General features: G+C 41.7%; 1 protein-coding gene across 4 annotated transcripts in view; it reads left to right on the forward strand.

The window, feature by feature from the left end:
* Positions 1-15151, forward strand: part of ITSN1 (intersectin 1) — a 221146-nt gene that overhangs the window by 123058 nt on the left and 82937 nt on the right. For all 4 annotated transcript variants that reach the window (XM_059392297.1, XM_059392298.1, XM_059392299.1 and 1 more), the window contains exons 17-18: positions 11602-11729; positions 14755-14984. In XM_059392297.1, coding sequence (XP_059248280.1) covers positions 11602-11729; positions 14755-14984 — 358 coding nt within the window. The remainder of the gene's footprint in view (positions 1-11601; positions 11730-14754; positions 14985-15151) is intronic.

The following is a 15151-nucleotide window of genomic DNA, read 5'->3' on the forward strand; positions in this document are numbered from 1 at the left end:
CATCCCAGGACCCTGAGATCATGACCTGAGCCGAAGGCAGAGGCTTAACCCACTGAGCCACCCAGCCGCCCCATTATCAATCTGTTCTTAAAAGAAATGGAGTTCCCACTGTTTTTCAAACACTCAGTTTTGTTTTCCATCTCAAAATATTTTATACTTAACTCTGGGTAATTTTGCGTTTGGCACTGGAAAAAGGAAAACTATTTTATTATTAAAAATAGGAAAAAATTAGAAAGCGTATTTGTGATATTTAGTTGGCCTTTGAATTGAAATTCAATTTTTGCTTCTCCTGCCCCCCCCAGAGTAAAAGGTAATGAAATTTTTCTCCATTGTACAATGCCAGGCAAGTGCTCTTAGGGGACATATTATTTGACCCAACTTCTTAGTGTTTATCTTTGCTTTCATTCTTACACAGAATCTGTGTGTGTGTGTGTGGGAGGGTATATGTACGTTCCACACTTACACATATATGATGGTATGAGATAAGTAAGTATGGAAAGTAGAGCTTCTCTGTCTTGAGAATAAACACAGTAAAAATGCCCACATGAATTCTCACTGTGACTTGTCACTATTGCAGGCAAAAAGAATATGATCACAGTGCTTTTTAATAGTCTCTTGGAACATAAACGGTTAAACATTTGGGTCTCTTCTGAACCTAGGCAGTAGTCCAGATTTCTGCCTTATTCTTAAGATTCCTTTTTCTTGCAAAATGACTCCCAAAGCAAAGTTCATGTATTAGAGGATGATGCTGCAGTGGGTAATTTTTTTTTTTTCCCCCGAAATGCCTAGCCTGTTTATGGTGTGTTTTGGCCTATTGGAACACCATTGCCTTTGCCGAAGAGAACACCTGCTGAGGTGGCTTCAGTCCCTCTTGCTGTGTGTAATTGACCGATGTTGTCTTGACTTAGAGCTGCTGACACAAAGGCTGGCCCCAGCCTTTCCTTCCACTCTATTCCTTTCCCCAAATATACTCATTCTGAAATAAGAGCAGTGCTGTCTTCCATTTTTATTTTGTTTTGTTCTCCATTATTCACTTCAAATTTAATGTAGAGTGTGAAAAAGGATGAGCCAGTGTAGCTTTATTATTTTATTTAACAACTCATTTGGAGGCCTTAACAAATACATTTTATTGCCTTACAATTACTTTTTTTAGTATTCCTCTCCTGTCTGGTGAAACCAAAACAGAAACAGTTAAATTGAAGCATCAAAAGATTTATAATGTGATTGAGACAACCCTAGAGGCTGATTTTAGATACAGTCTCCTGAGTCTCCTTTTCCTTGTTGGAAAAGGATGTTGGAAAATGATGTTGGATGATGTTAGATGATGTTGGAAAATAGGAATCATTTTCCCCCTGACTTTAGAGCACGTGTTCATTAGTAGCTATCATCATTGTACGATGAGACAGACCAGGAAAGCCAGCATTCCAACCCCTGGGGTTTCCTCAGTGCCTCTCGGGTCTAGCAGTGTCTTCACAGCATTCACGCTAATGATGCAAAAATTACTTCTGCCTTGCTGGGAGTGAAACTTTGGCGATCATCCAGTCATCTCACGCATCTTATCTGATGGTGTGGACTCGCTACCTCTGAAACCTCCCCTCCCAGAAGGAAACCAGCTGGAGAGTAGAGAAGAAAATGTAGGACTTAACAGTTTTATTTTATAGTCACATAGCTTGTTCTCCTAGAGAAAGTTTTATTCAGTCGTTAGCGGCTTGGTATGGAGACACTGAAGAGTGCCTTATGGCATGCAGAATATAAACTTAGTTGAGCGGAGTGTTAAACCTATATTCAGTGACTGACTCCCCAAATGAGGATTCCAGTGAAAAAAAATCAATTTCCATATTTCTCTGGTAGACAACTGCTTTCAATAAGTTACTCGCTTCTTTTGATGCAAACTTGAAGTCGTGTGCAATCCCTAACTTAGAAGGTCACATAAGCACTCTTGTTTTGCCCAGATTCTGAGGGATAAGACCATGATCAGGATATCTTAAATGTATTTAGTTTCTTCTTGTTTTTTTTTTTTTTTAAGATTTTATTAATTTATTTGACAGAGATGACAAGTAGGCAGAGAGGCAGGCAGAGAGAGAGGAAGGGAAGCAGGCTCCCTCCTGTGCAGAGAGTCTGATGTGGGGCTCGATCCCAGGACCCCGAGATTATGACCTGAGCTGAAGGCGGAGGCTTTAACCCACTGAGCCACCCAGGTGACCCTCTTTTCTTTTCTTTCCTTCTTTTTTTTTTTTTTTTTAAAGATTTTATTTATTCCCTAATGTGGGATTCGATCTCATGACTCCAGGATCACGACCTGAGCCAGAGGCAGTCAGTTAGGCAACTGAGCCACCCAGGAGCCCTGTATTTAGTTTCTTAAACACAGAAGAGTTTACAGAGTAGGTATGTTTTATCCCCCCCCCCTTTAAAACATAACTGATTCAGTCTTTTCTACCAAGTTCAGATTCATTCTTCTTTTAGGAGTCTCTGCTTTCTCTTCACTTGAGGTAGAATTACATTCCTGGTTCCTCACCCAAGACCAGGTAACCAATGATGGAGATGCTGAAGTCATTAATTCAAGGGGGAAAAAGATTACTTTTGCAGTCAGGTTAGCCAGTGTATGTTTCATCTAGGTAGCAACATACTGAAAACATACAGCGTGTTTACAATTACAGTTATGATTTTAAATAGCTCTAGATTCAGATATACGAAACAAAAGGTCTCTAGAGTCCTCTTCCTGATCTCATAGAAATCGAGGGCTCCTTCTTTCCTTTCTGACAAAGCTATTTTTCCGTGTATTTTTATAGACAGTTACCTAATAGATGTGATATTTATGTATTTGATAAATAATCCCAAGATGCAACTGTCTTTCATTTTCTAATTTATCATCCCAAACCAAGAATTACTTGAGAAGAGAAGCAGAGGAATCCCAGTGTAGCAAATAGACTCTGCTTTTTTAAGGTCATAGGAAAGGGCTGGGGGTGGTGGAGCCAGCAGTGGGGAGGGCAGGGGGTCAGATACGGTAGCGCACTGAGATATTGACTCTTTTGTGCTAGAAATCCCCTGATTAGCATCCTTTGTATTTCTCCTGCCTTTTATATGAACAGTAAATTTCAGCTTTCTGATGATCAGATGAAATATTTGACCAGGGATTTAATCATGAATAATGGATTTTGTTTGTAATTATTGCTAATGAAAAATAATACTTAAACTTTTACTTTAGTGGATCCTATTTGTTTACCATACTTATTCTGCTTTTAAAATGTACTCTGTATGCAACAAATATTTTCTCATACTAAGAAATCACTAGTTCTCGCATTCATTTTCTAGAAACATCAATTTAAACATTTTCTATGAACTTCTCCTTTTACTTAATTTTACATGAAAATCAAAAACTCTTAATATTTTTTGAAGAAGCTGTGTGCCTTAGGCACATAGAGATATTCCTGTCATTATTTTTCTTACATATGGTGCCTTACCTATAGGTATGAAATTGTGGTTCTAGCAAGTGTCAAATAATGTTACCAACAGGGACTTTTCAAATAGAAGCACTTGACTTCTCCTTGCCCTTGGCAATGTTAATAGTCACTTGTACCAGTTTTCTTTGACACGGACAGCCTAATATTCCATATTTTCGTATCTTAACTATGATACAGGGTGGCAACATATTGTACGGCTTACAGTTTTCAAGGCGTTAAGTGTGTGCCACATGAGAGACTCTGCACTCAGAGAGGCAAGACGGTGTGTTTCATGTTGAAAAGCTTGAGTCGGTGTTGATTCCCGTCTAGTTACTGTGTGCTGGGCAACAAGTCCTAATGTGAATGACGTGTACGTTAGAGCATTTCTTTCTTCCAGTCAGTGTCAATGGAGGAGGCCATATTGCCGGGCCTGGCCCTTCTCCTGGGCTGCGTCATCCCCTTAAACTCCTTTCTGAAGGTGCCCATGCCCTTCTCAGGCAACGCACCTCCTTCTCAGATGAAGAGAGATGAACTATCTCCAGCTCTGTGCTCGTTTCCCCCACGCAGTCGAGTGCTCTGTGTCTAAGAGAGTTTCCCATGGGCGCGAAGCCTTCTTTGTCAAAGTCAATGATTAGTTACCATAAATTGTGGAGTATAAATCGTGTCCTTTTGACAAATCGTGTGTGTGGTGGAAGCCCCGAACTACAGGCTAGATAAGGTACTGTAAACTGTGGTCTTGTCTTCATAGCAAGTATTTTAATAGGTCATTGGATTGGCCACTTGGCCGTGAAATTTTGAAAGACAGCACTCACCCGTGATTTGGTTCCGTGTGCGTATTTCCATCAAATGGGAGACAGTATTATAGTCAGTAATACTATTCTAAAAATGGACAGTATTTTATTTCTTAGCAAAATTGAGTATTTCAGACCAACTCAGAATTACGCATTGTATTTTTTAAATATACTTGGGAAATCCAGGCTTCTTAGACACAAGAGACTGTTAAGAGAGAGAACTTCTGCCCATATGATACCTGTCTGAAAAATTGTTCCTAAGAACTGAGTTGATGTTAAAATGAGAATGCCAGTTATAGTAAATAAGGGGTTTGGGTTTAACTGAGGCTTTTATATTCTTGGTTTCAGACACTTGCTTTCACGGCAGCCTCATTCATGAGGAAGGCAGTGAAGGGCAAAATGTTTAGCAACCAGGGAAAAAGACAAAAGAGCTGGAGAACAAACTGCAGAATAGAATGAGAATCAGGAAAAAAAAATGCAAGTAAGGGAAATAATGAAGGAAAGAAAAAGATCCAGAAAGAGGAGGTACAGAGACAGCAGAGACAGCAAGAGAAATCAGCGTAAACTCAAATAAAAAAACAACATTGCTTTCTTCTGTTAGTAGAATGACGTTTGGCTGTTTCATGCTTTGCTGTCTGCTTTTGTTCATGCTTAAATTTTCTTTTTACCTGTATGATCCTTATGAAAAGACCTGTCCAGCACAGAAAGTAATAAAACTCTCTCATTCAATGTACTTGTGATTGTGGAAACTTTATGCAGATTCCTTGAATAAAGAAAAAAATCAGAACGTGCCCGAGCCTCAAAAGAATTAACAGGTGTTACATATACCAGACTCTGGGCTGTACCCACAGGCTTGGTTGGTTGGTTGGCTTCTTTTATGGTGTGGGTTTTCCTTTTGAGGTCTTGAAAAAAATGCTTAACAAAAGGTCATTTGGGGAAGGGAAAAATGTAGAATTCAATCTTTTGAAAAAACATTTTTTTTAATTCTCTTGTTTAGCCAGAGCCTTTGACCATTTTATGGTTTAGAATAACCTGTATTTAAAGTAATGGGTTATTGATTTATAAGATGAAACTGAGACATTTTGGGAAAACTCAGATTTTCAGGACAAAACAGAGTCCGTTTTCTTGGTAACAGCAGGGTAGATACCAAAGCCTCTTGGGAGACATGGGTGAAGATTCTTAATTAGCTCTACGTACAGAGAGGACAGGATTTTCTAGCTCTTCTCCCTCTTCTGTCCACCTGTCTTCTCACCCTTTCGCACGCACGCAGATGCACACACACACTCCAGTGCATTCATCTCTGGCTGTCACATAGCACTTACAATAGACTGACTACCATTCGTTCCGTGGGGAACTGGAATTCCTGTTTGGTTGAATAATGACTTCAGATTTAGAATGTTTTTAAACATTAATATACCCCTCTCAGAATTTAACTGATGAGTATATATTTTTTTGTAATCTGCCCATTTTAATGCATCAAGAACAAATATATTTTATAATTTTGTGATGAGTGGACCCTCAGTTTACTTTGATTTGGGTACAGTTTCTATGTTTTGCAATAGCTACTTTTCAGATTTTTCCATGCTGGTACAACTTTCCCTGTCCTCACTGGGTTTGTTGATTGGCTTTTTTTTTTAATGGCTTTTAGTCTGTTTCATAACCGTTTCCTTGGGATATTTTAAAACTATATTTTTAAACTCAAAAAGCTTTTTAAAAATTCTGATACTGTGTGCTATATAATCTCCCTGGGTGAGAAATAAAGTGACATATATATTTATATAAAAGCACTTCTGCTTTTGACTTCTGTAGGTATTAGGTTGAGCTAAAACAAACACTTGAAATTTTTGATACCGGCAAAAATCAGTTTCGTAGGTCCATTTCATATTAACAGAATGAAGATTATTATAAGCATAAGAGATGTGTCCTAAACAGCTTTATTTTGATCTAAAATGTTGAGCTCATGAATTTCAAGTAATTAACATGTGTTTATTTGGTCTCACGTTTCCAAGAGACAGCCTGAGGTAAAAGCAAGAAGCAGAATAATCCTTCAAAATAATTTAATGACCAAATGAGCAATAAATGTCCATGAACTACTAGCCTTTCCAGGTCACTATTGCTAGTTAATGTTTTTGTCTCTTCACAAGCATTTATATAAAGTAATGTTTATGAAAAGGCATCCCATACGTATTGTTCTGCTGGATACTATTCTGTATTCCCAGTAACACCACTTCACATAATACACTTATTTTTTAGTGTTTCTGAGTCCAAATAAAGGGTTAATGGAGTTTTTAAGTCAAGGGATTCTGCGCCCCTTGCGTAGCAATAAAACAACTGTCATTAGGAAATTTGAACGCAAGCCATGTTTCTCAGGGCAAAGAACGAGTTGAATCTTCTGGAGTATTCAATTTGTCCGGCATATTGCTTTTGAAATACTTTGGCTGTATGCCATAGGATGTCCAAAGATGTTTTATGGTACAAATATCTTAATTCTTTAGGGGAAATGAGTGATTTTTTTTTTCCCCCCTGAGTTGAAGGAAGAAAGTTTTTTTTTAAAAAAAAGCAAGCTTATTTTTATTTATCTTTGCTAATACATGATGGAATCTTATATGCCAGCTATCTTCCTATTGTGGTTCCTAATCTGAATTAGATCAAAGACCCTCTTCAGAATCTAGTAAAAGCTCTGAGCCTTCTCTGCAGGAAAAATGGCTGTATACCCCAGTTTTCATGCTGTCTCATAGTGTTCCCAGAGGCAAAGCTTGTTCATAGACCCTGCTGAAGAAACTCTTGGTGATAAAGGTCTTATCTCTTTAATTTACACACACTACACATTCTGTAGTTTTATTTTTCTTACATACTTATAACACATAGCTGAAACTTCTTTGATGCATGTTTAATTACTTTTTCTTGATTAAGAAAGGCATTATGCTCTCTTAAGAGGTAATATCAAATTACCACGCACTGTGCCTATGTAAATCATCTCATATCCTTGAATAGAACTCAGAGAAGAAAAATCAAAATTGCTCAATGAATATCCAACCAATTAAGTGTGATTGTTGTAGGGTTATTGATTTTAGAAAAAACTAACTTTAGGACGAGCCACAAGGGAGGTCATGAATCTTGGTTCTCAGTAATTTCTTATTTTTCTGTCTTTATCTTCGTTAGAATAGAGAAATAACTGTGATAAGACTTAATAGGACGTGCAGGGTTACCTCGATGAGGTTGACCACCAGGAAAAGGTGTTAAAATTCACATCGTGAGGTTTTTCATGGCTGCTTCTCCCAGTGGTTTTGTCGTTTCCTAAATAGATAACTTAATGATAACAGATTTATTTGTTACCTTAGAAATGTTTCCCTGAAGGCATTAAAAGGGCACACTCTTAGCAGCACCTAGGTGGCTCAGTGGGTTAAAGCCTCTGCCTTACGACTCAGGTCATGATCCCAGGGTCCTGGGATCAAGCCCCAAATGGGACTCTCTGCTTGGCAGGGAGCTGTTTCCCCCCACCCTCTCTCCGCCTACTTGTGATCTCTCTCTGTGTCAAATTAAAAAAAAAAAAAAAAGGGCACTTTTAAATAACTGACTGCACTTGAGTATCTGAGTATCTTAAACAGTAGTGTTGAAAGGGAAGGACGGAGCTGTACAAAGCCCTTTGTCTACCACATGAAGGGACTGCACCCCACAAGGCCCATGTCATGCTCAGAAATCTTCCTTCATTCTGTAGATTGCCCTCCTAGAAGTTCAACTTTTAGAAAAAAGTTGTCAAGTTTCGGAATCGTGAATTTTCTGCTTTGTCTTAAGCTCCCAAGTCCAAAGAGAGAGAGACCTGGGGTGCCTGCCTCTTGGCCGCATCTCGATTGTGCAGGGCTGTGCGCAGCAGTACTTGAATTGGTTGAAGGGAATGATAGAAAGACTTCGCCGTCTTCACCTCTAGATCATGAGATGCCAGGGCCTTCTGTTACCTTATCTGACATCTGTGACTTTATGCCCCTGCCTACTCCAGTTCCTGGGAGGCACTTGAAGCTGCAACATACGTGTGAACGGTTCAGGGTTGGGTTCAGCCTTGCCTGTTAGTGAGGCTGACCTCCAAAATAAATGCGGTTTTAAAATTGCAAAATATCTTCCTTCTTGGATATTTGATAAATTTAAAAATTGGTTTTAAAAACTGTCTTATTAATAACATGATTTTCTTCCTGTAGCTTCTTTAAATTCACTTCCTATTGCTTTTTATTTTATTGTGCCTCCTAAGACATTCCTAGCTTTACTGCTGCCTGTCTTGACTTTGTATCTGGTAATTAATGATCTGTAAGTTAATGTTCAATCAGTAGAGGCCTGTATAGGAAGGAAATATGCATTGTAATTGTTTGGTAAAGTGGAAAACCACTTTTCTTAGGTGCATTGGTACATCACGGGTAGGGTTCACTCCAGTTGCTGTTGTTAAATATTTTGAATATCACTCTGCCTAGAGATACATTTTTCCTGGGTAAAGTAATAGCTTTTCTCTTTTAATACATAATCAGACTCCTGAACACCAAACTCAAAGGTTCCTCTTCCCCTGCCATTTCTTACTCCTTTGTATTTAATTTCAGCTTGGTTATTTTGCTTACTAGGTATGCCTTTTTGGTTTATTCCTATAAGAAGACTAAAACCCTGAATATAAGAGACACTGAAATAAATAAGGACTAATTTTTTTATGTAATCAACAGTGTTGAAAAATTTAACAGATCTTAAAGCAGAAAGAAAACCCAGGGGTCATCCACTCTGATTCAGCTGTTGGCTGAAGATCAGGGACTTGAGATCAGAATCCAGGTTTCTTTTTTTCCCAGTTCAGTACTTTCAATTGTTGTCTGTTGTCGTAAATTATTCTTTCTGAACCTGTTTAAGAATTTTATGCAACCGGGGTGCCTGGGTGGCTCAGTGGGTTAAGCCGCTGCCTTCGGCTCAGGTCATGATCTCAGGGTCCTGGGATCGAGTCCCGCATCGGGCTCTCTGCTTAGCGGGGAGCCTGCTTCCTCCTCTCTCTCTCTCTCTGCCTGCCTCTCTGCCTACTTGTGATCTCTCTCTGTCAAATAAATAAATAAAATCTTTAAAAAAAAAAAAAAGAATTTTATGCAACCAAAGGTGAAATTCTATTTTTTAAATTTTTATTATTTTTTTTAAGGTGAAATTTTAAAGTAAGAAAAGGAAACATTTCAGTCACTTTTTCCCCTTCCTTTTAAAAGGTCTCAGCCACTGGGCTAATGATGGGGCAGGCCATCGCTGTCTCTGCAGGACCTACCTTTTGGGTCCCTCTTTTAGGACTGTAGAGATAGGTAGATAGATAGATTGATTGATTTTTTAAAGATTTTATTTATTTATTTGACAGAGAGAGATCACAAGTAGGCAGAGCAGCAGGCAGAGAGAGAGAGGGGAAACAGGCGCCCAGCTGAGCAGAGAGCCCAATGCAGGACCCGATCCCAGGACCCTGAGATCATGACCTGAGCCAAAGGCAGAGGCTTAACCCACTGAGCCACCCAGACGCCCCTGTAGAGACTGATTTAATATCACCCCTCTGCAGTTTTCCTTTTCACATAGATATATTAACTGAGCCAAGAGTACAGATTACTCTAAAAATCAGAAGTGGCCCCTTTTTCCCTTTTGTCTCTAAAATATCAAATCCAAGTCACATGCCCAGGGCACATGCCTAGGGCAGAGTCCACCACTGTGGACCCAACAGAGTTGTTTCTTTCTGCTGCATCCTGCCTAGATAGTCCCAGTCTTATCTGCTGGTTCCCCACCAAAGTCCCTTCCTTCCTTCCCTGCCTTTCCAGGGCCTGCTGACCTCCAGTGATTCCCCTGTTCCCCCTCAGTACGATCTCCCCCTAACTTTCTGATCTCCAGACACTTTTTCTTATATCTCACTGCTTCCTTTTAGGATCTCTCAAACTCACTTCTGGTTTATAAAATATGCATCCATGTGCTCGCTCTTTATCCTGAGAACAGGGCTCCTGGGCGGCTCAGTGGGATAGCCACTGCCTTCGGCTAGGTCATGATCTCGGGGTCCTGAGATTGAGCACCACGTCGGGCTCTCTGCTCGGCGGGGAGCCTGCTTCCCTCTCTTCTGCCTACCTCTCTGCCTACTTGTGATCTCTCTCTCTCTGTCAAATAAATAAATTTAAAAAAAAATCTTTATCCTGAGAACCGTTTAGCTAGCAGAAGGTTTTCCTACCCCTTAGGGCTTTTCTCTAGGAATGAGTGCATTATAACACTATAACAACACTGATCTTCTCTAGACAGTGCTCTGCCTTTGTTCCATCTCCGAATGAACCTAAAGGGAGGTTTTCAAGGCAGGAGGAAACCTGCCCATTTGGACTTGACTAGTGAACAAGATGAAGAAGACAGGGTGGTCTTAATGTTAGTTCTTGTATCTCACCAAAGGGACCCCAGGGCGTGGGGGACCAGCCTTAGTTACCCAGATGAGGAAGTCAACTGGAAATGCATCCTTGGCTGTACTGGATACTGACTCATCTGATTTATTGTTGACACAAGCAAGAGGAGTCTTGGTGACTGAATCTGCTAGTGACCGTTGGGTTCCTGTATGGAATCGAGGGTTCCCCCTCAACAGGCATTTCTTTATTCTTCACACTTTAGGGTGTTTAAACTTCTGACTTGAGTACTTTAATATCATAAAATGCATTTTGTTTCAGTAGTTTGCTAAGGAAATCTCCATTTTTCCTGGGGAATGATACCAAATGAGGAAGTTGGGTCCAATCCAACATGGTGACAGTCATGTTACCGCATTTGTTTTCAGCCCGTCTGATGGGTTAGTTTGGAGGAAGTCGACAGCTTCATACTTGGATTTAGCAAGAGAAGATGCTCTGGAAGGGTGTGATGTGGTGGGGACAGTCAGGGTTGTGGAGCAGAGAGATGTCCATTCGGTCTAAGGTCGCCTAGCATAAGAAAGGGAGGTTTTGATGGAGGTGGTGTGTGTTTTCCAAGCCAGCAGAGGCTGGTGTTGATTCGTTATCAGCAGTACCTCAGGGTTTTATTGATGATCATCACCATACCTTAAAACTGGTTAAGTCCATGTCTGTTGCCAAGACTTGAACAACGTAGCTTCTCTAATACCCGTCACTAGCAAGTTCCTTCCAAAGAATGTAATGGAAAATGGTGTAATGTTTTATGACTCACTAAAACATAATTTGGAACAGCTCTTGGAGATCAGTCATGTCAAAATGTAGACTGATTTCAGCTTTCCAAGTTAACATTTTTCAAATCTGTGTGTTTGTCTTCTAAATGGCTAGACTTCCCCACTATGAAAATGCTGCATGCTGATAAACGGTGGAGATGCCTGTCACCTGGTGTCATTAAGTGAATTGTTCCCTGATTGTTTATAGGAACTAAGAGAAATCCATAATAAGCAACAGCTCCAGAAACAGAAGTCCATAGAGGCTGAACGTCTGAAACAGAAAGAACAAGAGCGAAAAATCATAGAATTAGAAAAACAAAAAGAAGAAGCCCAAAGGTGAGTCTTTTCTTGTGGATTGTGGATCTGGCAGGAAACTTTGCGTATTTATTATACTTTGCAGGACTTCTCCAAGTACCTACTGACCAGAAATAGCCTTCAGTTGTGTGTGTGTGTGTGTGTGTACGTAAGCACAAATACGTGTGTATATAAATCTTTGCATATATAAGTACCCCCTGAAGTTTTTGGTTAGCTTCCAGAGCTCTCCTAAGCTACTACTATGTAGATAAATAGAATTATACAAGGAAATTAGGACACTTGGTATGCTCATTTGCATGCCAATGACCAAAATACGTTTCCAGTTCACAGCCTTTTAATAACAGTGGCTGTCCCAAGCGCCGGGTTTGAAATCAAAGCCCCTGAGTGCTCGCCACACAGGCTTTCTCCAGCAGGGCTCACAGTGTGCCGCTCCAACTTCTTTCTCCTTTTCTTCAGCTGCAAATTAAACTTGAGTATAAGAGGAGAAAATTTGCTTCTGTTTAGGATCCAGACACATTTTTTTGTTTGTCTTTGTTTGAATATTTGTGTTTGTGGTTTGTTACTTTTACTGGTAACTTTCTGTCCTGAATCGGGGAAATTCATTTATTAACTTTTCGGTGTGTCTGATTTTGTTACTGGATATTTGCTTTCTAAAGGTCAATTAATTTTTGACTCAGGAAATAAAAATGACCAAATATTTCAGTGATATACCATAAATTGTAAAAATTGGTTATTGAATATAGAATAAAAGGATGAAGATACAGGGGCGCCTGGGTGGGCTTAGTCGGTTAAGCATCTGCCTTTGGCTCAGATCACAGTCTCAGGGTCATGGCATCGAGCCCCACATCGGGCTCCCTGCTCGGTGGGGACCTTGTTTCTCACTTTGCCTGTGCACCCCCAGCTTGTGCTCATGCTCTCTCTATCAGAAAGATAAAATCTTAAAAAAAAAAAAATACCTAGTATATAAAAAAAAAAAAAGAAAGAAAGAAACAGAACATGAGGCAAGTCATTGATTTTTGTGGGCTGAGCGCAGTTAAATTACCTAGAGGGGATGCACATGTGGGCGTGTGTAGTACAGTTGTCCCTTGAACAACAAGGGGGTTCGGGGCACAGACCCCCCTGCTCAGTTGGAAATCTGAGTGTAACTTCTGACTCTCCCAAAACTTAACTGCTAACACCCTACTGTTGACTGGAAGGAAGCCTGCAGATAATAATAAATGGTTGATTAACACATATTTTGTATTTGTGTTACATACTGTGTTCTTGCAATGAGGTGAGCTAGAGAGAGAAAATGGTAAACTTATAAGAGAAACTACACTCAGAGCCCCGTGCCGTCAAACACCTGCATGTAAGTGGGACTGCACAGTTCACCAGTGGGCAGGCGGGTAGGGTCTCCAGCCAGATTAGAACACTGTTTTATAGTTCTCTTGGGGTATGGTTCAAGGATTCACTTCCTGGATGTGCTGATTACCCCTAACTCCATCCTTTCCTTATCTTCAAAGTGGATAAATGCTTTGATTATTCACTCTGTGCTGCACTGGCCTTTAACATTTCTATGGAGTAGAAATCCCCACACAAAATATCCAAATAAAAAAATGGCAAATTTCCTGCTTTCAGTCATATAAACAGTACCTAAAAATTAATTTCAGAAATTACATGGTTAGACACTATACATGATGACTTTTATTAATAGCAAATATTAAGCAAATTCTGGTTTGCTTTGTTGTTGTTACGATTGATAACATAGACAGGGGACCCCTTCCAAAAAACTTTTTTGTTCTTTCTCAAAAGATGCTTTGAAAGCAAGTAAAACGTTAAAGATTTAAGTTAAAAATTTTACTGCACAAAATTTTCACATGCATACATAGTAGAAATAAATATATGTATATATTTTTTAAAGATTTTATTTATTTATTTGCCAGACAGAGATCGCAAGTAGGCAGAGAGGCAGGCAGAGAGAGACGGAAGGGAAACGGGCTTCCTGCTGAGCAGAGAGCCTGATGCGGGGCTCGATCCCAGGACCCTGGGATCATGACCTGAGCTGAAGGCATAGGTTTTAACCCATTGAGCCACCCAGACGCCCCTAAATATATTTTTTAAATGGGGAATACAAGCTTTCCTTGTTTATATTGTGTTCCTCTAGCAGTTCCCTAATTCCAGCGGATGACCTCTGTGCCTTGGCCATGCCATAGGATAGCAGTTCAGGGTGTAGAGCCTGGAACCGAGCTGCCTGGGGTTGAGCCCCAGGCAGGTGTGGCCGTGTGACCTTGGACAAGCGTTTCCACATCTCTGCCTCATTTTACTCCCGTGTAAAAATGGGGACGTTAATAGGACCTGCTCCCCAGGTGTGAAGGCTCATGGAGCTCGTACAGGGAGCTGTATGAGGATATTGCTTCCTTTTGCATGTGAGTTTTCTGATTTTGTAGCCGATTGTGCAGTGAGAGAGAAAAAAACAAACCCATCCCTGGTCCTGTCCTGTGGGCTTCAGGTCGAGGTCGTCTTGGACCTCAGGGCCTAGACGATCTGTTCATTGCACGTGTCCCTTCACGCCCGCAGGTGGACACACACACAGTTTTCCGGTTCGGGAAAATGCCGGAGACGGAGACTGAGTAACGGGATGGCTATTGCCTGAAGGGTTCGATGGAATCTGTTGCATCTGCCCTCAGTTCTGGGGAGCTACGTGTGTGTTCGCGGGGGGCTGCTCTCTCGCCTTCGTTTGTTGTGTGTGTGAGAGGGCTTTGCGCAGGGACATGCCAGGGTTCCCGTCGAGAAGTCGCTGTCAGTCTCCAGCCACTTGGTCAGATACATCAGGAATCTCCTTCCTGTGCTTTCCCGAGTCCCGTGACTTCCTCAGCTCCCTCAGAGGCCGAGGCCCGAGAGCCTCCGTCTCACGGGTTCCGAGCGACCCTCCTGAGGCACCGTGTCCGCTCCACGGGGGGCACCGTGTCCGCTCCACGGGGAGCCCCGCTCGCTCCCGGGAGCCTCTTCCGCGGCCGAGCGCAGGCGCGGCGCGAGCTTCCGGCGTAACCGCGCGCTGTGTTCGCAGGCGAGCGCCGGAGCGGGACAAGCCGTGGACGGAGCATGCGCAGCCGGACGACGACCACCCGCGGCCGCGGAAGAGCCACGAGGAGGAGAAACCGCGCAGGGAGGAGAGTGTCAAGAAGAAGGACGGGGAGGAGAAAAGCAAGCCCGACGCGCAAGACAAGACGAGCCGGCTCTTCCACCCGCACCCGGAGCCGGCCAAGCCCGCTGTCCAGGCGCCCTGGTCCTCCACAGGTAGTCGGGGCCAAAAGCCATTCTCGCAGAGACGCTCCCTCTGCTGGGGTCGCCAGTGAGCGCCGCGGCTCGCAGGCCGGTCCGGGCTCCTTGCACAGAGGCGGGCGCAGCGCGGGTCGCTTGCCCAGGGCTCCTGGCGCGCCCCGCCTCTGGTCCCTCTGAAGCCG

The sequence above is a fragment of the Mustela nigripes genome, chromosome 2 (assembly GCF_022355385.1).
Source record: "Mustela nigripes isolate SB6536 chromosome 2, MUSNIG.SB6536, whole genome shotgun sequence".
NCBI classification, from domain to species: Eukaryota; Metazoa; Chordata; class Mammalia; order Carnivora; family Mustelidae; genus Mustela; species Mustela nigripes.